This window comes from Pristis pectinata, chromosome 4, assembly GCF_009764475.1.
Source record: "Pristis pectinata isolate sPriPec2 chromosome 4, sPriPec2.1.pri, whole genome shotgun sequence".
NCBI classification, from domain to species: Eukaryota; Metazoa; Chordata; class Chondrichthyes; order Rhinopristiformes; family Pristidae; genus Pristis; species Pristis pectinata.
In genome coordinates this window covers 60,062,555-60,086,209 of record NC_067408.1, presented here as the reverse complement: position 1 = coordinate 60,086,209, position 23,655 = coordinate 60,062,555, and the positions used below count along the sequence as shown (strand labels likewise).

The window sequence follows — 23,655 nt, the reverse complement described above, 5'->3', positions numbered from 1 at the left end:
ACCCACCAGCCACCGTCTTCCAACTCTAACCGTCCCCTCTCCCAGCTGGCTCCATCTGCCTATTGTCCCCCTCCTCACCTGGTTCCACGCCTCCCCCTTACCTCTTTATACCAGTTATCTCCAGGGTCTTGACCTGAAACATCAACCATCTCCCTGCCTCTACAGATGCTGCCTGACATGCTGAGTTCCTCCAGTAGTTTGTATTTTTGCAGCAATAAGAATACCTGCCCAAGCTGTGGGGTTACTTTTATATATGTGCATGTTGTACACCAATGACATTGAATTGGGAACTGGCTGCAGTTTAACTCCATGCACAGAACAGAGAACCAGAGTGAGGGTCCACCAAGTGCAGATGATTGGAGCTGAGATCATTAAACCATCATGCTCAAAAGACCCGCTCAATTGGCCCCATCCACTGTTTCTTCCGTTTACTTTCTCACTTCGATTTGAAAGCTACTGTTGAATCTGCTTCACAGTGAAGCCCTTTCAGGTGAAATATTCGAGATCAATCCTGTCTGTGGGAGAAAAAAATCTCATTTCACCCCTAGAAATTAATTGTCTTTAATATTCTGTTACATTTTTAGGAAGAATAATTCAACAGATAATTTTGTATTAAGCCTTGGGGTTTGTGAATTCATTTGAGGGAATTTGAACAGTAAATTTTTTGCCACAATATATCAGCCACTCTGATGATAACCACAATGAATGCTTCCCATTATCTGCTGAATTTCCCCTCACCAACCCCGCCCCCCCCCCCCCCCCCGGCTAACTGTGTACATTGCATATTTATTTTAAATGTTTCAGATATGGTTTTAAAAAAGAAGTTTTGAGAAAGTACAAGGTAAGGATTTTTCTTTTTATTAATTCTTTCCTTACTTACTTCTAATAATGAACATACACTGCCTGGATTAACGGCATATTGTGCTGCACTCACAGCAAGCTCAGCAACAAACCAAAGTAACTCCCATAACAATCTGAGAGACATGGGCTGTAGGAAACATCTTAGTCACAGGTTGGGCAATGAGTATTGTGTGCAGTTCTGGTCACCCCATTACTGGAAGGATGCAGAGACTTTGGAAAGCATACAAAAGAGGTTAACCAGAATGCTGCCTAGGTTAGAGGGTATGAATTATAAGGAGAGTTTGGAAAAACTTGGGTTGTTTTCTCTGGAGTGTTGGAGGCTGAGCTGTGACCTGATAGAAGTTTATAAGATTATGAGAGGCATAGATAGGGTAGACAGCCAGTATCTTTTTCCCAGGGAAGAAATGTCAAGTACTAGAGGACATGTATTTAAGGTGAGAGGGGGAAAGTTTAAAAGAGATGTGCGGGGCAAGTTTTTTATACAGAGAATGTTGGGTGCCTGGAATGTAGGTGCCGGGGTGGTGGTGGAGGCAAATATGATAGTGGTGTTTAAGAGGCTGTTAGACAGACACATAAATATGCAAGGAATGGAGCGATATGGAACATATACCAGCGGAAGAGATTTAGTTTAATTTGGCACCGTGTTTGGCGCAGACATGTTGGGGCGAAGCATTTGGATGAGGCTGTAACAAAAACAGGAGTCGAGTGGTGTGATGAAAGCAAATGAAGCATTGGTGAGCAGATTAATGTTAGGGAAGTATCGCTAACAAGATGGTCTTATATCTTGTGACCTCCAGGATGGCGGACTCTCGGCAATGGTAATGCCACTAAATGTCAAATGTAAGTGGTTAGACTCTCTCTTGCTGGATACTGTGATATATTTGTATATAAGTCAGTCATGTGTGCATGTGAGGTAAACACATAGTTATTGTTGTTAGTCTTCAGTCAAGAACTAACACAATTTCTGAAGCTCCTTGTTCTCACAGAGTTTATTTAATGATGTCCTCACCAGCTTTACAATAGTAGTTCACAGACCAGCAGTTCAAACAATACAGAGATGGTCATTGACTGGCACCTGGGTGGCATAAATATTATTAGCCCAGGTTGTTATTTAGCTTTTCCTATGTGTTGTTGTGGACTGCCTCATTTCTAGTTCTGACCTTATGATGGAAGGAAGGTCATTGATGAAGCATTGATGATGGTTGGGCCCAGGGCACTGCCCTGAGGAACTCCTGAAGTGATGTCCTGGGACTGGGATGACTGACCTCCAGCAACCACAACCATCTTCTTTTCTGTGAATTGTGGAGGGTCTTCTACTTGATGCCCATTTTACCGTGGTTCCTTGATTGGCCCAATACACTCATACATCTGGAATTCAGCTCTTTTTACTGGATTTGGATTAAAGCTGTAATAAAGTCAGGAGTCAAGTGATGTGATGAAAGCCAAGCCAAGCATTGGTGAGCAAGTTAACATTGAGGAGGTACCACTAACCAGATGGTCTTAAACCTTGTGCAACGAAGACCATGGATTTCATGCAATTGTTGAAGGAGAGGGTAAAAGAGGTTTAAGAAGAAAATGCCATAGAACAGAAAAGGTCCAGAATGATTCTGGAATGAGTGGCTGGCAGGTGTGAGTAGGGCCTGGTATTGCTTTATGTGCTCCAGCCAGACGTGCCAACCAGTTGTCTACCGTATCCAATCATCTGCATTCCTCAGTCTTCAGGGAGAAGAGATGGGCTGTAAACCAGCAGTGGTTTAGCAGGTGCTAACGTTCAGTGCGTTCTCAGTTTAGATAATGAAGCAGTCCATGCCTGCATGGAACAACATGTAGGCAACATTCCCGCACGGGCTGCTGTTGGCTGACAAGGTGGAGATGACAGTAAAGTTGGGGCTCGGACCAACATTGTGGATGGGGCATGTTGTTGACAGGACTTCTTAGATGGGGAGGGCACAATAAGCCCCACTGTATAGCAGAAGATCCTGAGAACAGAACAGGCTCAATATCATTTCATAGAGTGTCCACAGTTACAGCACGGAGCAGTGAGAGGGCAACGAGGGAGCAGTGAAGAAGCAGCAAGGGGGTAATGAGAACTAGAGTATCTGTTTCTTTAAATGTGATTAAAAATAATTGAAAAGCAAGAAATTGCAGGTGCTGGAAATCTGAAATAAAATCAGAAACTGAGAAAAGTTAGAAATCAAATGTGTTTTAAGTTGCAGAGAAGGGTGAGGGATGGAGAGATCAGAGGGAATATGTGGTGGAGACTGAGGGAGAGAGATTGAAGGACACAAGAGAAGTTTGCCCTGGTTGAAAGGGGGCAGTGAAGGCTTGTTAATCACATCTGGAACAACACACAATCTGCTGGAGGAACTCAGCGGGTCGAGCAGCATCTGTGGGGGGAAAGTAATTGTGGATATTTCGGGTCGAGACCCTGCATCAGGACTGAGAGTGGAGAGGGGAGATGGCCGGTATAAGGTGGGTGATTAGTGGACCGAGGAGGGGTGAAGTATGATGGGCAGATGGAGCTAGGTAGAGGAGGGGGGAGGAGGGGCAGTTAGGAGGCAGGTGGGTGATAGATGGAGGCAGGCAAAGACAAAAGGCAGATGGAGTGTGGTGGGGGAGGAGAGGGCGAAGGTGCAGTCAAGTGTCTTCTGTGTCTCCGTAATCACAACTGCCTTGTCTGGAGGAGGTATAAGCAGAAGCAAATGATAGAGGGCAGAAAAGAAAAGAACAGATTGAGAACTACGGCACAAAGGACAGCAGTTAGTGGCGATCTGAAGTGAAAGATAATGCTGCAAATACCCAGCAAGTGACCACTGCACAGACCTCCACCATTCAGTGCACCAGGGTGACCCAGAGCTACCGGTTGCCTGTCATTTCAATTCTCCATTTCAGCCCCTGTCTTTGGCCTTTCCTACTGTTCAAACAAAACCCAATGTAAGTCGCTGCTTGGCCTGCAATTGTTCACAATATACATTAACAATTTGGAACAGGGGACCAAGTGTAGCGTATCTAAGTTTGCTGATGACACTAAATTGAGTGGAAAAGCAAATTGTGCAGAGGATGCAGAGAGTCTGCAGAGAGATATAGATAGGTTAAATGAGGGGACAAGGGTCTGGCAGATGGAGTACAATGCTGGTAAATGCGAGGTCATCCACTTTGGAAGGAAAAACAGAAGATCATGTTATTATTTAAATGGTGCATGCTGTTGTGCAGAGGGACTTGGGAGTGCTTACACGTGAATCGCAAAAGGTTGGTTTGCAGGTGCAACAGGTTATCAAGAAGGCAAATGGAATATTGGCCTTCATTGCTAGAGGGATTGAGTTTAAGAGCAGGGAGGTTATGCTGCAACTGTACAGGGTACTGGTGAGACTGCACCAGGAGTACTGAATGCAGATCTGGTCTCCTTACTTGAGGAAAGATATACTGGCTTTGAAGGTGGTGCGGAGGAGGTTCACCGGGTTGATTCTGGAGATGAGGGGGTTAGCCTATGAGGAGACATTGAGTCACCTGGGACTATACTTGCTGGAATTCAGAAGAATGAGAGGGGATCTTATAGAAACATATAAAATTATGAAAGGGATAGATAAGATACAGTAGAGACAGCATGGTTGTTTCCACTGGTAGGTGAGACTAGGACTAAGACTCTAAATTCAGGGGAATAGATTTAGGATGGAGATGAGGAGAAACTGCTTTTCCCAGAGACATGTGAATCTGTGGAATTCTCTGCCCAGGAAAGCAGTAGAGGCTACCTCATTAAATATATTTAAGACACAGTTTGATAGATTTTTGCATAGTAGGGGAATTAAGGGTTGTGGGGAAAAGGCAGATAGGTGGATCTGAGTTCACGGCCAGATCAGCCATGATCTTATTGAATGGCAGAGCAGGCTCGATGGCCACATGGTCTACTCCTGCTCCTATTTCTTATGTTCTTATATTCTTCTGTAAGTTCAAGGAACAGCACCCCCTTTTCCGAATTGGGTCCTTAAAACCCTCAGGCCTCAATGTTGAATTCACCAATTTCAGATAACCAGCCTTCTTGTGTGTGTTAGAACCAGCCAGCTCTGACGAAAGATCATCAGTTTGAAACTCTCTCCACAGATGCTGCATGACCTGCTGAGTATTTCCAGTATTCTCCTTTATTTCAGGTTTCCAGCAACTGCTGTGTTTTATCTCTCACAATTCCAGCATTGCTTTTTGTCCTTTTTTCTCATTCTATTAACATCTCCTGCAGACAGACCCAATGTAATCAATCCTTAATTACTTTCTCTCAGCTGGCAACATCACCAGTTGTATCATTCCGTCTCTTCTGATCCCCACCCATTACAGGCACTTTCCTTGTTCTCTCCACTACTCACAGTTCTCTGCCTCCACCTCACCTCCCACCTCTGCCTCCTCACTCTCCTCCACCTATCACCTCCCAGCCTCTGTCACTATCTCCACTCTCCCCTCCTCCATCCACCTATCACCCCTCCTCACCTGGATCCACCTAATACTTGCCAGCTCTTGCTCCACCTCTTCCCTCCACCTCTTTTTATACTGGCTATCTCCCCTCTGTCTTTTAGTCCAGATGAAAGGTCTCGACCCGAAACGTCGACTGTCCATTTCCTTCAACAGATGCTGCCTGACCCACTGAGTTCCTCCAGCAACTTGTTTGTTGCTCCAGATTCCAGCATCTGCCATCTGTTGTGTCTCCAACTTAAAAGGTAATTTGATTTCAAACTTTTTCCCAGTTCTGATGAAAGGTCAGTAACCTGAATCATTAACTGCTTTTCTCTCTTCTCTGATGCAGCCTGGCCTGCTGAGTACTTCCAAGGCTTTCTGTTTTCATACTAAAAATACCAGAGTCTGGTTACAGTAAGACCATAAGATATAGGAGCAGAATTAGGCCATTCGGCCCATTGAGTCTGCTCCACCATTCAATCATGGCTGATATTTTTTTTCTCAAGAAATGTCCATGAATTTGGAGACCAATTTTGAGAAAAGATCAGTTGAGGGAGACAGACCCAGGTGTGTCCGAGGAGATGGGCAGCAGCAGGTAAACCATTAACTCAAGGAGTAAGCGATGGAGGCAGGGGAGAAGAGATCAGAGGAAATAGGGTAAAGGACAGAGCAGGATTAAGATGCACAGTAAGGAGCTCCTTAGGGAGCTTGACCACCCAGAAGCTATCATTTTCCATTTGTTTCCTTAGGGAATACTGTGCTGTCTATCTGCCATTTTCTCCTCTGTTCGATAAGTTCATTGTATGTAGCATGCAGGAGCTAAGCTATTCCCTGCTCCCACACCTCCTCTTCTTTTATTTGGATCCTGATGTCAAAGGGTGCTTGAGAGGACAGGGAATGGCTGCATCTGACCATCCTGCCCTCACAGGCTAATAAGTACTGAACGCACAAACCCTGGGTCTAGAATTTGGTGCATTGCAACTTTCCTCATTGCCCTGGAGAAATCTCAGCTTCAGAATGTTTGTGGTTGATGACTCCTGAGAATATAGCATGATGCTTTAAGCTTGTTATCAATCCACTGTTTAGACACAAGGGAAAAGGATACTTCAGCTTGTCCATGATGTGTTCAAATGGCTGCCGTTAGCAACAATCATCGACTCTAAGGTACTGGTGGTTCATGGTGGGATCTCAGACACAACTGACCTGGATTTCCTGGCTTCAATAGAAAGACAAAGGGTAAGGGGGAAATGATATTTCACAAGCACCACTTCTTAAAGCAAGGTCATTGTCCTGCATGTTTCAGGCAAGGCACGTAAGATTGGAAGGAAGGTCCAGGAGACATAATCGTTTTCTGCTTTACATTAATCTAGTAACAAGCATGTATTTTGCCTTAGAATATACAGATAAATTTAATGCCATCATGGGTCCCTCCCTCTCCAATCTACCTGCTTAATGTACACTAGAGCCTCATTAACTCTAATGGAGCCACCTCAGAGCTGATGCCCACAGAACACTTATCTCCTGGCAGAATACACAACAGTGGAATTGGGCTATTCCAGCGATTCCCATAGGACATTCCTTTCTTTTTTCCAAGGGATTTGCTAATAATCCTCTATATTGTTTCAAGACCAATTGTACCAGAAATATATTCCTGCATTTTGATTGTGGCTAAAGGTTTATTCTGATATAATCAATGATGACTTGTCTGAAATTTTCATTGCGTTTGTACTCTCTGGTTCTAACAAAAAGCTGTGTGCTTTATTAAGTCTTTTCAGCTTAGCTTGTTATCCAGAAAGGATTGTGTGCAGGTCCTTGAAAATGGTACCTGTTACCAAATGTATTATGTGACAGATATCCTTTGAAAGACCTTATACCCATCAACTGCATGCCTTCATCACCCATCTCTGTTGTTAAGCTTCATCATATGTTCCTTGGTACTAAACTACACGCAGAGCTGACACTTTTGTAGATTTGCTTCGTGATCCTCTTGTTCTTCAATAAGTAAGTTGAAGGTGATTCTTAGCATAGCCATCAAACAGCAGAATCATTAGGTTCAATTGTCATGGAAAATGGCTTGAGATATCTCCTGGCAAAAGCTTGAGATCAAATCTTATACACTATATTTTTTCCTGATGACGTGTTGTTAAATGATCAACAGCCTGTGTCGGCATTAAGATTGGTGCATTCCTTTTAGTTTAAATCTCTACTCAGGGTGCAGAGAAGTCCAGAAAAGTGTGAAGAAGCATTCCAGAGGGAACTCTGTTCGGACCAAAATCCTTCAAAGGTGCTAGATCGTGAACTGCTGTTCAACAACCAAGGCTACCAAAGGCTTGGATCATCACCATCTTCCTCATCTTCCTCGATGTCAACTTATACTAAACATCATGGTGATCAGCATCACTTGAGTGAAGGCATCATGTCCCCAAGCAATTCAAAGCACCAACAAGATCAGATGCTGGATGGTATCAAGCATGAGATGACTCAGAACAATGCATACAATGCCACCCAAATTGTACACATGTCCTACCTGAACTGTGAAATGGAATTTCCTAAAGTTCCACTAAGAGAAGAGCTGGAGTGGAAGCAGGTGAATAGGGGTACAACATACCATCATATTTATAGTTACAGCAACAGGCCCTTTAGCCCAATCAGTCAACGTCTGTGTTTGCCTTCTCCATTTCACCGCCATCAAGCCCTCCAATTGATGTTAAAGATCTCCGTTCACAAACAAGCTCCCCTTCCCCATCACCCCACCAAGTTCTCTCTTTTATACCTTTTCTGGGGTTAGAATCATAGAGTCATACAGTTAAACAACATGAAAACAGGTCCTTTGGCCCAACTCATCCATGCTGACCAAGGTACCTTCCTGAGCTAGTCCCATTTGCTTCTGTTTGGCCCATATCTCTCTAAACATTTCCTATCCATGTACCTGTCCAAATGTCTTTTAAACATTGTCATTGTACCTGCCTCTACCACTTCCTCTGGCAGCTCGTTCCAAATACTCAACACTCTCTGTGTGAAAAAGTTGTCCCTCAGATCCCCTTTAACTCTTTCCCCTCTCACCTTAAACCTCTACCCTCTAGTTTTAGACTCCTCTACCCTGGGAAAAAGACTGTGACCATCCAGCTTATCTACACCCCACAGCACAAGATCAAGATCCTCTGGCTTCACAACTGCATATGAACATACAAATATATGAATCAGGAGCAGGAGTCGGCTACTCAGCCCTTCAAACATGCTCTACCATTTAATAAAGTCGTGGCTGATCTGACTGTTACACCGACTCCACATTCCTGTCCACCCCCAGTAACTGTCTACCCTCTTACTTATCAAGAATCTACCAACCTCTGCCTTAAGAATATTCAGATTCTGCCTCCACTTCCCTTTGAGGAGGAGAGTTCCAAAGACACACGACCCTCTGAGAGAAACAAGTTCACCTCACCTCGATTTAAACAGGTGACTGCTTACTTATACGGTGACAACTAATTCTAGATTCTCCACAAGGGAAAACATCTTGTCCACATACAATCTGTCAAGACTTCTCAAGATCTTGTATGTTTCAGTTAAGTCTCCTCTAAATCTTCTAAACACCAATGGGTACAAGCCTAGCTTATCCAACTTTTCTTCATACAACAACCCATCCATTACTAGAATTAGGCTAGCTAACCTTGTCTAAACTGCTTCCAATGCATTAATTTTATGATGAAGCCTAGGATTATTTGAGTAATTAGATTTGATTTCTTGCCTGGGATTATAGATAAAGACTGGTAGTATACCCTGGATATTCTTGGGCTGTTGCTCAGCAGAAAGAGTGGAAAATAACTGCAAGACATGCTGTAGTCTACCTGTAAACAAGTCACTGGATGTGGGTTCATCATTAGTAATTTTCATTCACAGGAGTTACGAATTTCCAATAAATATGCAGATATATATGACAATCTGACTTTCAAAATTGGACATCATGTTGCAACTATACAAATCATTGGTGGGACCACACTTGGAGCATTGTGCTCGGTTCTGGTTGCCCAGCTATAGGAAAGATGTCATTCAGTTGGAAAGAGTGAGTTGAAAGTCCTGCATGGGAGGCTGCTCCAGAAGGTTAAGTCGCTTGGCATTCAGGGTGAACTAGTCAACTGGATTCAACGTTGGCTTAGCGGAAGAAGCCAGGGAGTGGTAGTAGATGGTTGTTTCTCTGACTGGAGGCCTGTGACTAGTGGTGTGCCGCAGGGATTGGTGCTGGGTCCATTGTTGTTTATCATTTATATTAACGATTTAGATAATAATGTGGTAAACTGGATCAGCAAATTTGCAGATGACACCAAGATTGGAGGCGTAGTGGACAGCGAGGAAGGGTATCAAAGCTTGCAGTATGATCTTGACCAGCTAGGAAAATGGGCTGAAAAATGGCAGATGAAACTTAATGCAGACAAGTGTGAGATGTTTCACTTTGGGAGGACAAACCAGCGTAAGACTTACACAGTGAATGGTTGGGCTCTGAGCTGTGCGGTGGAACAAAGGGACCTGGGAATAGAAACATAGAAACATAGAAAAACTACAGCACAATTCAGGCCCTTCGGCCCACAAAGCTGTGCCAAACATGTCCCTACCCTAGAAATTACTAGGCTTACCCATAGCCCTCTATTTTACTCAGCTCCATGTACCTATCTAACAGTCTCTTGAAAGACCCTATCGTACCCGCCTCCACCACCATTTCCGGCAGCCCATTCCATGCACTCACCACTCTCTGAGTAAAAAACTTACCCCTGACATCTCCTCTATATCTACTCCCCAGCACCTTAAACCTATGTCCTCTTGTGGCCACCAATTCAGCCCTGGGGAAAAGCCTCTGACTATCTACCCTATCAATATCTCCCATCATCTTATACACCTCTATCAGGTCCCCCCTCATCCTCCGTCTCTCCAAGGAGAAAAAGGCCAAGTTCCCTCAACCTGCTTTCATAAGGCATGCTCCACATTCCAGGCAACATCCTTGTAAATCTCCTCTGCACCCTCTCTATGGCTTCCACATCTTTCCTGTAGTGAGGCGACCAGAACTGAGCACAGTACTCCAAGTGGGGTCTGACCAGGGACCTATACAGCTGCAACAGGACGTCTCGGCTCCGAAATTCAATTCCCCGATTGATGAAGGACAATACACCATATGCCTTCTTAACCACAGTGTCAACCTGCGCAGCCACTTTGAGCGTCCTATGGACTCAGACCCCAAGATCCCTCTGATCCTCCACACTGCCAAGAGTCCTACCATTAAGACTATATTCTGCCATCATATTTGACCTACCAAAATGAACCACTTCACACTTATCTGGGTTGAACTGCATCTGCCACTTCTCAGCCCAACTCTGCATCCTATCTATGTCCCACTGTAACCTCTGACGGCCCTCCACACTATCCACAACACCTCCAACCTTTCTGTCATCAGCAAACTTACTAACCTATCCCTCCACTTCCTCATCCAGGTCGTTTATAAAAATCACAAAGAGTAAGGGTCCCAGTACAGATCCCTGAGGTACACCACTGGTCACTGACCTCCACTCAGAATACGACCCTTCAACAACCACTCTTTGCCTTCTGTGGGCCAGCCAGTTCTGGATCCACACTGCAATGTCCCCTTGGATCCCATGTCTCCTCACCTTCTCCATAAGCCTCACGTGGGGTACCTTATCAAATGCCTTGCTGAAATCCATATACACTACATCTACTACTCTCCCTTCATCGATGTGCTTAGTCACATCCTCAAAAAATTCAATCAGGCTCGTAAGACAGGACCTGCCCTTGACAAAGCCATGCTGACTATTCCTAATCATATTATACCTCTCCAAATGTTCATAAATCCTGCCTCTCAGGATCTTCTCCATCAGCTTACCAACCACTGAGGTAAGGCTCACCGGTCTATAATTTCCTGGGCTATCCCTACTCCCCTTCTTGAATAAGGGAATAACAACCGCAACCCTACAATCTTCTGGAACCTCTCCTGTCTCCATTGACGACGCAAAGATCATCGTCAGAGGCTCCACAATCTCCTCCTTCGCCTCCCACAGCAGCCTGGGGTACATCTCATCCAGTCCTGGTGACTTATCTAACTTGATGCTTTCTAAAAGATCCAGCACCACCTCTTTTCTAATATCTACATGCGCAAGCTTTTCAGGCTGCTGCAAGTCCCCACTACAATCCCCCAGATCTTTTTCCGTGGTGAATACTGACGTAAAGTATTCATTAAGTACCTCCGCTATTTCTTCCGGATCCATACACACTTTCCCACTGCTGCATTTGATAGGCCCTATCCTTTCGCATCTTATCCTCTTACTCTTCACATACTTGCAGAACACCTTGGGGTTTTCCTTAATCCTGCCCACCAAGGCCTTCTCGTGTCCCCTTCTGGCTCTCCTAATCTCTTTCTTAAGTTCCTTCCTTTTAGCCGTGTACTCCTCCAGATCTCTAACATTACCTAGTTCTCTGTACCTTTTGTATGCTTTTCTTTTCCTTGTGACTAGATTTATTATAGCCTTCGTACACCACGGTTCCTGTATCCCGTCATGACTCCCCTGTCTCATCGGAACATGTCTATGCAGAGCTTCACACAAATATCCCTGAATAATTTGCCACATATCTTCCGTACTTTTCCTAGAGAACATCTGTTCCCAATTTAATCTTCCAATTTCCTGCCTGAGAGCCTCATAATTTCCCTTTACTCCAAGTAAACACCTTCTAGCCTGTCTGTTTCTATCCCTCTCCAGTGCTAACGTAAAGGAGATAGAATTATGATTCACTATCACCAAAATGTTCACCCACTGAGAGATCCGACACCTGACCAGGTTCATTTCCCATATCAAATCAAGCACAGCCTCTCCTTTTGTAGGCCTATCTACATACTGTGTCAAGAACCCTTCCTGAACACACCTAACAAACTCCACCCCATCTAAACCCCTCACTGTCTGGAGATGCCAATTGATGTTTGGGAAATTAAAATCCCCCAGCACAACAACTCTGTTATTCTCACACCTTTATAGGATCTGCTTCCCTATCTGCTCCTCAGTAACACTGTCACTATTGGGTGGCCTATAAAAAACACCCAGCACAGATATCAACCCTTCCTGTTCCTAACCTCTACCCACAGAGACTCCGTAGACAATCCCTCCACAACGTCCACCTTTTCCGCAGCCGTGACACTATCTCTGATCAACAGTGCCACTCCCCACCTCTCTTGCCTCCCTCCCTGTCCTTCCTGAAACATCTAAAACCCAGGCACTTGAATCAACCATTCCAGCCCTGGAGCCATCCAAGTCTCCTAATGGCCACCACATCATAGCTCCAAGTATCTATCCAAGCTCTAAGCTCATCTGCCTTGTTCACAACACTCCTTGCGTTAAATAGACACATCTCAAGCCTGTCTGAACACTTCCCTTCTCTATCACCTGCCTATGGTACTTACTCCTAGCCTCCTCTATTTGAGAGCCAAACACCTCTTCCCCAGTCTCTCCATTACGGATCCCACCCCCCCAACAATTCTAGCTTAAACTCTCCCCCAGTAGCCTTAGCAAATCTCCCTGCCAATATGTTGGTCCCCCTGGGATTCAAGTGCAACCTGTCGTCTTTGAACAGGTCATACCTGCCCCAAAAGAGGCCCCAATGATCCTGAAAACTGAATCCCTGCTCCTTACTCCAATCCTCAACCACGCATTTAACCTCCTCCTCATTCTGTTCCTATACTCACTGTCGCTTAGGCACAGGCAGTAATCCGGAAATTACTACCTTTGAGGTCCTGCTTCTCAACTTCCTTCCTAATTCTCCATAGTCTCTTTTCAGGACCTCACTGCACTTAAAACTGCCCGCACCGCGCCTGTGCAGTCCAGCCCCCACTCTACCACTTAAAAACTTTTACAACCCTTATAAAAGTACCCTATAAAAACACTAACCCCAATAAATTACAACCCTATTAAAAACTAAGCCTTATACTTAAAACCCTAATAAAAAGATAAAAAAAGAAAAACTTATCTGCTCTGAAGTCCTCCGAAGCGAAGCCCATGAAGCCTCTGAAGTTTTTTTTCTTTTTTTTCTGTCCCCACTTTTTAAATTGCCCGCGCCGTGCCTTTGCAGTCCAGCCCCACACTACCACTTAAAACTTTTACAACCCTTATAAACCCTTACAGCTCCATAATTCCTTGATGGTGGCATCGCAGGTAGATAGGGTTGTAAAGAGAGTTTTTGGCACACTGGCCTTCATAAATCAGGGTACTGAGTACAGGAGTTGGGATGTTATGTTGAAGTTGTATAAGGCATTGGTGAGGCTGAATTTAGAGTATTGTGTGCAGTTCCGGTCACCTACCTACAGGAAAGATCTCTATAAGCTTGAAAGAGTGCAGAGAAAATTTACATGGATTTTGCAGGGACTTGAGTTACAGGGATAGGTTGAATAGGTTAGGACTTTATTCCCTGGAGTGCAGGAGAATGAGGGGAGATCTTATAGAAGTATACAAAATTATGAGGGGTATAGATAGATTGAATGCATACAGGCTTTTTCCCCTCAGGTTGGGTGAGACTAGAACTAGAGGACATAGGTTTAGGGTGAAAGGTGAAATATTTAAGGAGAATCTGAGGGGGAACTACTTCACTCAGAGGGTGGTGCAAGTGTGGAACGAGCTGCCAGCAGAAGTGGTAGATGCGGATTCAATTGTAACATTTAGGAGAAGTTTGGATAGGTACATGAATGAGAGAGGTATGGAGGGCTGTGGTCTATGAGAGGTAGATGGGACTGGACAGAAAATCAGGGCCAAAGGGCCTGTGTCTATGCTATAGTGCTTTATGACTTTATCACTCTAAAAGGTTCAAGATGTTACCAGGACTGGAGGGCTTGAGTTATAAGGAGAGACTGGATAGGCTGGGACTCTTTTCCCTGGAGTGTAGGAGGCCGAGGGATGACTTTATAGGGTATTTAAAATCATGAGGGACATGGATAAGGTGGATAGTAACAGTCTTTTTACCCATGATAAGGAGTCTAAAACTAGAGGGCTTAAATTTAAGGTGAGAGGGGAAAGGTTTAAAGGGCACCTGAAAGGCAACTTTTTCACACAGAAGGTGGTGGGAATATGGAACATGCTGCCAGAGGAAGTGGTTGAGGTGGGTACAGTTACAATGTTTAAAAGACATTTGGACAGGTGCACGGATAGGAAAGGTTTGGAGGGGTATGGGCCAAATGCAGGCAAATAGGACTAGCTTGGATAGTCAGCATGGACAAGTTGGGCTGAAAGGCCTTTTTCCATGCTGTATAACTCTATAACTCTGTGACTGTAAAATGGGGCTTGTTTACAAACGTTTGGCATTTCAGATTTCAGCTCGTGTTCACAGGTGGAGAAATAATATTTTTCATTCTTATGTTGAATTTCCCAAATAATGATTTTAATTCCAATTAATAAAAGTAATTGACATACTGATGTCTATTGTCTATTGCTGAGTTTACAGTAACATTTAAAATTTAAGTAGTTCTGTGTTTTCAGAAGCTGGTTTCAGTGAAATTTGTTCTTTATAAAACTAAGACTTGTCAGGTTCCTGAATGAATAAAGAAGGATATTTGTTACTTCATTAACATAGCAAGCTGTCCCAAGATATCAAACAAAAATTGGCACTAGGTCACTGAAGGGGTTATCAGAGCAAACTACCCAAAGCTTACGCAAAGAGTTAGGTTTTAATGAGAATCTTAAAAAAGGAAAGAGTACTGAAGTGTTGGAGAGGTTTCTGGAGGGAACTTGGGAAAGGTCAGGAATCAGGAATATGCCAATGAAATTTGAGCAGCAACATCCTTCAAAATCTTTAAGTTTGAGGTTCAGCTGAAGTCAGATACTTGGACAAAGTTGAAGGATAAAGTTGTAGGATAACATGATCAGGTAACTCATCCAATAGCAACCTAATGTGATGCCAGAGAACCATTTAATTTCACTACAGCACAGAGGCTGGATGAAATAAAAATGACTTGAAACAGAATATTGTGCAATCGAGGAAAAGTATGGAGGTTAAAAATACCAAAAAGTATGCAAAGAAATGCAAAAACATATGAAGGTTAAACATGCAAAGAGGTAGCAATGAAGTTGTATGTTATAATAGATGCTAAATAAAAATATTGACAGTAAATCAAGAAGCAAGAGGGATGGCAAAATATAGAATGGGAGAAAAGCAAGTAAATCCAGAACAGAGAAAGACAGAGAGAGAGAACGTTTTTTTAATTTGTCTTTAAGTTACTGTTTATGTTTATCAATGAGGTAAATTCATTAAAATCTTTTTAGTTCCGAACTTTGGATGAAACTATCAACATTGCCACTATCAATTATTAGTGGCTGCTTATAACTACAGAGGCTATGGAGAAGGATATTTGCAGCTTTTTGGAATCTGTGATCTTGGGATCCTTGAATTGAATGTTCATTTCTTCCCAGCTTGCAGATATTCTTTGGAGTGACCCTAGAAATCAAGCTGGCTGCACCCCCAACACTGTCCGTGGGGGAGGCTGTTACTTCGGTGAAGATGTCACAGACAGGATGCTCAAAAAGTACAATTTAAAGCTAATCATAAGATCACATGAGTGCAAACAGGATGGCTATGAAGTGTGCCACAATGGAAAGGTGAAGTAGAAATGTTCAAATTCTTCCTATGGCTTGCCAAGTTATCCTTATTTATTTGAAGCAATCGGTGGAAGAGTCGGCTGGAATAGATGGAAAGCATCCATCTATCACCTCCCAGCTTCTGACATCATTCCCACTTTCCCCCCTCCCTCATCTGCCTAGGACCCCTCCTCACCTGGATCCACCTATCACTTGCCAGCACTTGCTCTACCCCTCCCCTCCACCCTTCAATCCATATGAAGGATTTCAACCCAAAACGTTGACTATCCATTTCCCTCCATAGATGCTGCCTGACCCACTGAGTTCCTCCAGCACTTAGTGTGTTGCTCCAGATTCCCAGCATCTGCAGGCTCTTATGTTGTCAGTGTAACTACATTGGTTTGTGTTTGGACTTGAGTTGCCTGGAGCTAATTGAAATTATTTTTCATGCAGGTTATCACCATATTTTCTGCCTCTAATTACTATGAAGAGGGCAGCAATCAGGGAGCTTATGTCAAACTTGGTCCTGATTTGATTCCTCACTTTGTCAAATATCGAGTTAGTAAATCTACAAGGAAGCTGACTCTTAAAGAAAGGTGAGTGTAAGACTTTTTCAGCAGTTTGCTCCACTGTCCATGGATTAAGATATTTAAGAGCAAACTTGAAGATCGAAATAAAAACGGGGAAAGTTAGGAACACTCATCAGGTCAGGCAGCGTCAGTGAAGGAAGAAACAGAATTGGTGTTTCAGGTTGGAGACCCTTCATCAGAACTGAAAAAATGTCATTGATCTGAAATGGAGAGTCTCGATAGGGCCATTTTTTTAAGATTAGATGCATGTGCTGTCCAAGAGATGTATGCATCCTTCCAATGTCAAAGGACGGCATTTCAACAAAAGGGGTCTGTGCCTGTGAGCCTAATGATTACTTGCAGCGTACAGAACAGGCAGCAAGTGACATGGATCAATATACAACACAGACTAGCAAAACTGCCTTTATAATGCCAGTTGTGGCACAGTTGGTAGCACCTGGACTAGTGCGCACAGTTTTGGTGCTCACATGTTAGGAGAGATGTTCTTACATAGAACGTAGAACACAGAACAGTACAGCACAGGAACAGGCCCTTCAGCCCATGATGTCCGTGCTGATCATGATGCCAGATTAAACTAATCCTTTCTGCCTGCACATGATCCATATCCCTCCATTCCCTGCATATAAAGATGCCTACCTAACAGCCTCTTGAACACCACTATCGTATCTGTTTCCATCATTACCCTTGGCAGTATATTCCAGGCACCTACCACTGTCTGTGTGAAAAAAACTTGCCCTGGTCATAGAAACGTAGAAAAACTACAGCATAATTCAGGCCCTTCAGCCCACAAAGCTGTGCCGAACATGTCCCTACCCTAGAAATTGCTAGGCTTACCCATAGCCCTCTATTTTTCTCAGCTCCATGTACCTATCCAACAGCCTCTTAAAAGATCCTATCGCATCTGCCTCCACCACTGTTGCTGGCAGCCCATTCCACGCCTTTAAACTTTTCTCCCTCTCACCTTAAAGCTATGCCCTCTAGTACTTGAGATTTCTACCCTAGGAAATCTCTTACTGTCTACCCTATCTATGCCTCTCATAATTTTATAAACTTCTATCAGGTCTCCCCTCAGCCTCTGATACTCCAGAGAAAACAACCCAAATTTGTCCAACCTCTCCTTATGGCTCATAGCCTCCACTCCAGGCAGCGTCCTGGTAAACCTTTTGTAAACACTTTCCAAAGCCTCCACATCCTTCCTATAATGGGCAACCAGAACTGGATGCAATACACCAGATGCAACCTAACCAGAGTTTTGTACAACTGCATCATGACTTCCTGACTCTATGCCCTTAGCAATGATGGCAAGCATGTCATACGCCTTCTTTACCACCCCATCTACTTGCATTGCCACTTTCAGAGAGCTATGGACTTGGACCCCAAGATCCCTCTGTTACATCAATGCTGTTAAAGGTTCTGCCATTAACTGTATCCTCTCCCCTTGTATTTGACCTCCCAAAGTGCAACACCTCACACCTGCCCGCTTACTGCCACACTCACATTGGAAGGCAGTGCAGGGAAGGTTCACTAGGTTGATTCCAAAGTTGAAGGAGTTGATGTATGAAGCAAGGTTGAGTAGACCACATCTATGCTCATTGGAGTTGAGAAGAATGAGAGGTGATCTTACTAGAACATGAGATTCTGAGGGGGATTGACAGGGTGGATGCTGAGAGGATGTTTTCCCTGGTGGAGGATATGCAGAACTAGGGGAATAGTCTCTGGATGCCTTTTTGAGATGGAGGTGACGAGGAATAAAACATAGCATCTAACCAGTGCCACGTACACAGCATGAACTAGGCAGTTAGGTTGCTGGGTTACATCACCCAACTGTTGGTTGAATAGCCTGCACTTTGGGATTTGAGGGGAACTGAGCGTGACTGAGAGAATCATCCGACCCTGCTGCTGGGAGAGAATGGGGGAGCAGGGTGCTCAGCAGGGTGGGGGGGGTGCGGTGGGGGGTGGTGCTCAGGTCCTCAGGCTGCAAGGCTCTGATCCCAGCTTCATTGTGGACCACTGCCTGAGAGGGCCAGTGACTGAAGTCCATCACCTGCAGGCAATGTCCACAGTACCTGTTACCATTGACGTGACTGTGGCTGTTAATCTTTGAGCATGTGTCTCCTTCCAGGTTGCTGCTGGAGGTAGAACAAGTGATTGCTGGTTTGCAGTGCATGCTACATAGGAGAGGCCACTCGGGCTCTCTAGACACAGAGAGACAGCCTCATCTTGATTCCACTTCTAGAAAAAAGCAGGCACAGCAAGCGTAAGACTTCATGATGGAGGGTGACAGTGATTGGATGCATTGTCCTGTGTGTGCCTCATGTCAATAGCCATTTTCCTGTACCCACTCCCTCAATGTGTACCTAGTATGACCATCCAGTCATATTACACGCCTCATAAGAGACTGTAGTCTAGAAGTTGCTTCACGCCATTTTTACAATTCCTTTACAATTCCTTACCACCACCATCATAAGTCAAAGGTTGACTATTGGTCAACTGGTGGGGAAGTTACTCATCATTTGACTCCTGTCTACAATCCTTGGACAAGCACAGTAAAGCTGCAATGAGATAGGGTAGATAGTGGGAGAATTATCCCCATGGCAGAGGTTTGAGGTGAGGAGTAAGAGACTTCGAGGAGGTGCATAATGGAGAATGTGATCATAGGGGATTTGGTGTAGGGTGGCGCAGTGGTACAGTTGGTAGAGCCGCTGCCTCACAGTGCCAGAGACCTGGGTTTGCAGGTTCTCCCTGTGACTGTGCTTCGTTTCCTCTGGGTGCTCCAGTTTCCTCCCACATCCCCAAACCATGCAGAATGGTAGGTTAATTGGTCACTATAAATTTCCCCTAATGCATAGGTGACAGGTAGAATCTGGGGGGAGTGGCGATGTGGGGAGAATAAAATGGCATTAGTGTAAATGGGTAGTTGATGGCTGGCATGGACTCAGCGGTCCGAAGGGCCTGTTTCCATGCTGTATCTCTCCATGACTCTGACTCTATGAGGTAGGAGGTGCTGCTACTCGATAAATCCCCAGGACCAGATAATTTCCATATTGGAGCTGTTTGTGAGGATATTGCAGAGGATAATCTTCCAAAAGTTTTCTAGGAAGCATTCCTTTAGATTGGAAAATTGCATATCATGCCTTTCTATTTAAGAAAGGTGAGGGGCAGAAACCAGAGATTATAGATCAGTTAGCCTACAGTCTGTTTTGGGAAATTACTAGAGTCTATAATTAAGGATAGGGACACTGGACAACTTGACAATTTTGGCTGATGTGGTTGAACAAAGAGACAGAAGAGACTGCAGATGCTGGGATCTGGAGCAACACACAAGCTGCTGCAGAAACTCAGCAGGTCAGTCAACATCTGTGAAGAGAAATAGACAGTCAATGTTTCACGTTGACTATCTCTTCATCTCCACAGATGCTGCCTGACCCGCTGAGTTCCTCCAGCAGCTTGTTTTTTGTGCTTGATCCTCATGGATTTGTGAAGGTGGATTATACCTGACAAACCTAACAACAGATTTTGAAGAGGTAACTAAAATATTGAACATGAGAAGGTGTTGAATAAAAACACTCATAAGAGACTGTCATCTAGAAATTGTTCCACACCATGTTTCTGCATTTAACCAGCATTTTCGATTATTCTAACACTGTTTAAGAATTTCAAATGGAAGCTTCACCAAACAGTGTGGTCGGGTTCTGCTGTGTAACTCTGTCCTGAAACTGACATTAATGGGATCAGCACAGCAATTTACATTGGTGTGCTGCAAGTTCTCCTGATTGCTGCAATGCAACAAAAAGGATGTGCATTTCAATGCTGCATTTGGTTTCCCCACAAAAGGTCAGGAGATGGGTCAAAAAGAAGCAACTCTGGTGTGGTTCACACCCCGAAAGATGTGCTGGAAGGGGACCTGTATGGTTCCCAAAGGGACCAGACTCAGCTGAACACAGCTTTTGATGGTTTGCTGCGCTCCTGTCCAAAGAAGGTGCCTGCTGTAAAGGCACAGCATTCAGGGCAACCAGATACCAGCAGCACTCGCTGGCTGCCATGGAGAAGAGAGGGAGGCTGCAGGGGAGAGCGAGAGAGCCCCAAGATTTAGTGAAAGAAACCTGCACATCCTAATGGATGAGATGAAGGCCGAGAGAGTCGCCCTGTCTGTCAGAGGTCCAGGACACTATCCAGGCCAAGGTAGAAAGAACCTGGCAGGAGGTGGCTCCAGCTGTCTCTTCCAGATGTGGGGATCACTACTTATTGAGCATAGGTAGTTTATCAATATCAGTAGGAATGAGACATGGGATTCAAGTAATCCTGATAGGGTAGGCCTGAGGGATTATTGTGCATCCCCTGGACTCTCTTGGGTGACATCAAATGGTTGCCAGGGTCACTGTATTCTAGGTTAATTTGACTTATGTGTAACTTGCACATAAAAAGAACAGGTGCTACTCCATCCAATTTCTAGTCACAAGTCGGTGTGAACATTTCAGCCACTGGTAAAGGGAAATGCCACTGAGATACTGCTTACTGCAGAGAGTGAAGCCAGTGGATGCTGCAGCAGTGAACGGGGAGGAGTGAGAGGAACCAGGGCAGAACGCTGGGTGCAGGTAGGCTGTTGGTTGCAGGGCAGGTGGTTGGAAGGGCCAGTAGAGAGGGTCGGAGACACCTTCCAAGATCTCTGTAAGGACATGAGCGCAGTCTCAGGATGCAGGCAAATGTCCAGGCATTCTTCCTGTGGTAAGAAAAGAATGAACCAGGCTAGTTTCACAGCTATCTGGCAGTTGTGTGCTGTTGCTGGATTTTTGCTTTATTTAGTTCCTTAAATTTAAATTGCCCAGCTGCCTGTGGTGGGATTCGAACTAGTCTCTGGATCAGCAGTCTGGAGCTCTGGCTGCTATCCTGGAACTTAACCAGGCCCAGTGAAAGCTGGTGGCTGTGTGGGCACTTGTCTGTCAGGCCAGCGAGGACAAAAATCTCACTGCAGACATAATTAGTGTTGTGCACTCCTGTTGATATCATTTACAGTGTGTGAGGGGAATGAAAATCCCACTAAATAAACTGAAACAAGTTTCTCATGGGCATTGAAGAATGGTTGCAAAGTTCCTCCATCCCAGTTAACCTGATTTTGGAGCTGTGGGAATGAATTTCCAGTCATATTAGTTAAAATAGAAGCTCAAAGATTAAAGAAATGTCACTGACCTGGCTAAGGATGTGTCTGAGAAGCAGGGCCACATGCACATAGATTATCATCAGGGAGGATGGTTGTTGCTGGAAATGGAGCCCATGCACTGACCACCCCCTCCTCCATGGTTTAGTGACCCTTTTAAGGCATGCAGCAGTTTCTAAGTCTTGGTTTATGTGTTCCCACTTGTAAAGCATTCTTAGAAATGTGTATTTGGCATACAAAATGAAGGCAGAAAGACATACCCTCTCTCTGCATTGTTCATTAACAGCTTGGTTTCACTCAGAGTATTATCCATTAACTGATGTTGGCTACTGTGAGCAACTTCCCAGGTTAAGTTTACATTTAATGCCCAGTCACTTAGACACTGTAGGTCTAAAATTGATGTTTTTTTGTCAAACTTTCTGAACAATTGAATCCCTTATTCTGTTCTTTTCCAAGAGTGAGTGCGGTTGAAGAATCTGCCCTGAAGTCCTTGCGTGAAAAGCTGTTTGCACATAAATCTGAAGTTATTGCAGCTTTCAGACAGTACGATCCGGACCATACAGGTAGAAACAGCTGGGCCCTTTAACCCGCTGGCCTTTTCCTTCCAGTGTTTCTGTTCTAGTGTGTTTTGTTTTATTGATTCTAGGAGGTGTATATCTACATCCATATGTTGCACATCATAGAATTGGCATGTCCCATTTATATTAAGGTGCCATGGAGTAATTTAGACGGCTGGCACTTGTGGAATGTATACACTTGCCCGTGACTTTACAACAATTCAACTCACCCAGTCAAGCATCCTGTTGTACCTCAAACTCCATAAGAATCATGGAATCATGGTATCGTACAGCACAGAAACAAGCCCTTTTGGCCTGCCTCATCCATGCCGATTGTGATACCTATCTAATGGGCTAATGCCATTTGTCCACATTAGACCCGTATCCCACTATGCCTTTTCTATCCATGCACCTGTCTAAATGTCTGTTATAGTATCTGCCTCCTCTGGGAGCTCATCCCAGATATTCACCACCCTCTGTGCGAAAAACTTACCCCTCAGATCCCCTTTAAATTTCTCCCCTCTCCCCTTAAACCTGTGCCCTCTAGTTAAAGACTCTTGCCCTAGGACAAAGATTTTGACAATCTATTCTATAATTTTATAAAATTAAAATTTATAAGAATTTTGAATAGAGCAACTTTTTCTTATTGATTAATCCAGCATTTATCAGCCTGTGATCAGTTTTAAAATGTATTTTCCACTAATTTAAATTCAATACTTTACTAATTTTAAATTAATATTAAGGTTCACCTTATGTGTCATTATACTATTTACACACAAAATAAGCTCCCCTATCTTAGTTCTACTGCTGCAGTGGGTTCTCAAGCAGTCTCGGTTAATCAAGGTGCAACGACCTTGGTTTGGTGAGGAAATCAGGATTGAAATTCTGTACTGAACAACCTCTGCTTGTGGGTTTGTGCTTGGGCAGAAACAGACCAAACACGTTTGTTGTAGAGTTATAGAATTAAAGAGTCATTAGCACAGCAGAAACCTGTTCAATCCATTGTGTCTCCACCAGTCCCTTAAGGAGTTATTTAATTAGCCAGATGTTCCTGCTCCTTCCTCTTTGCCTTCAAATTATTTTCCTTTGAACATATCATTTCTTCCCATAGTTGTTTGTTTCTTTCATCGATATTACCACCTCTGCTCCTTTCCTAGCCCCTCTCTAGCCTGAAAACCCTGTAACCAGGAATGTGGTGGCAGTCTTGTCCTACAGTGGCTGAAATGTCTGAATTATCAGTGTCTTCAGCTCACCTGCCTTGCTGAATACACTCATATTTAGCTCAATATCATTAAGAAAGGTCATGTTGAGGGTGGTGGGTATATGGAATGAGCTGCCAGAGGAAGTGGGAGAGGCAGGTACAATTACTGTACAATGTTTAAAAGACTTTTGGAGAGGTACATGGATGGAAAGGCTTAAAGGGATATGGGTCAAACATAGGCAAA

At 44.1% G+C, this 23,655-nt stretch overlaps 1 protein-coding gene across 1 annotated transcript in view; it reads left to right on the top strand.

The window, feature by feature from the left end:
* Nucleotides 1-23,655, top strand: part of ppef1 (protein phosphatase, EF-hand calcium binding domain 1) — a 65,068-nt gene that overhangs the window by 25,755 nt on the left and 15,658 nt on the right. The window contains exons 8-13 of the mRNA XM_052014438.1: nucleotides 805-841; nucleotides 6,388-6,537; nucleotides 7,496-7,888; nucleotides 15,744-15,929; nucleotides 16,362-16,504; nucleotides 22,110-22,216. Coding sequence (XP_051870398.1) covers nucleotides 805-841; nucleotides 6,388-6,537; nucleotides 7,496-7,888; nucleotides 15,744-15,929; nucleotides 16,362-16,504; nucleotides 22,110-22,216 — 1,016 coding nt within the window. The remainder of the gene's footprint in view (nucleotides 1-804; nucleotides 842-6,387; nucleotides 6,538-7,495; nucleotides 7,889-15,743; nucleotides 15,930-16,361; nucleotides 16,505-22,109; nucleotides 22,217-23,655) is intronic.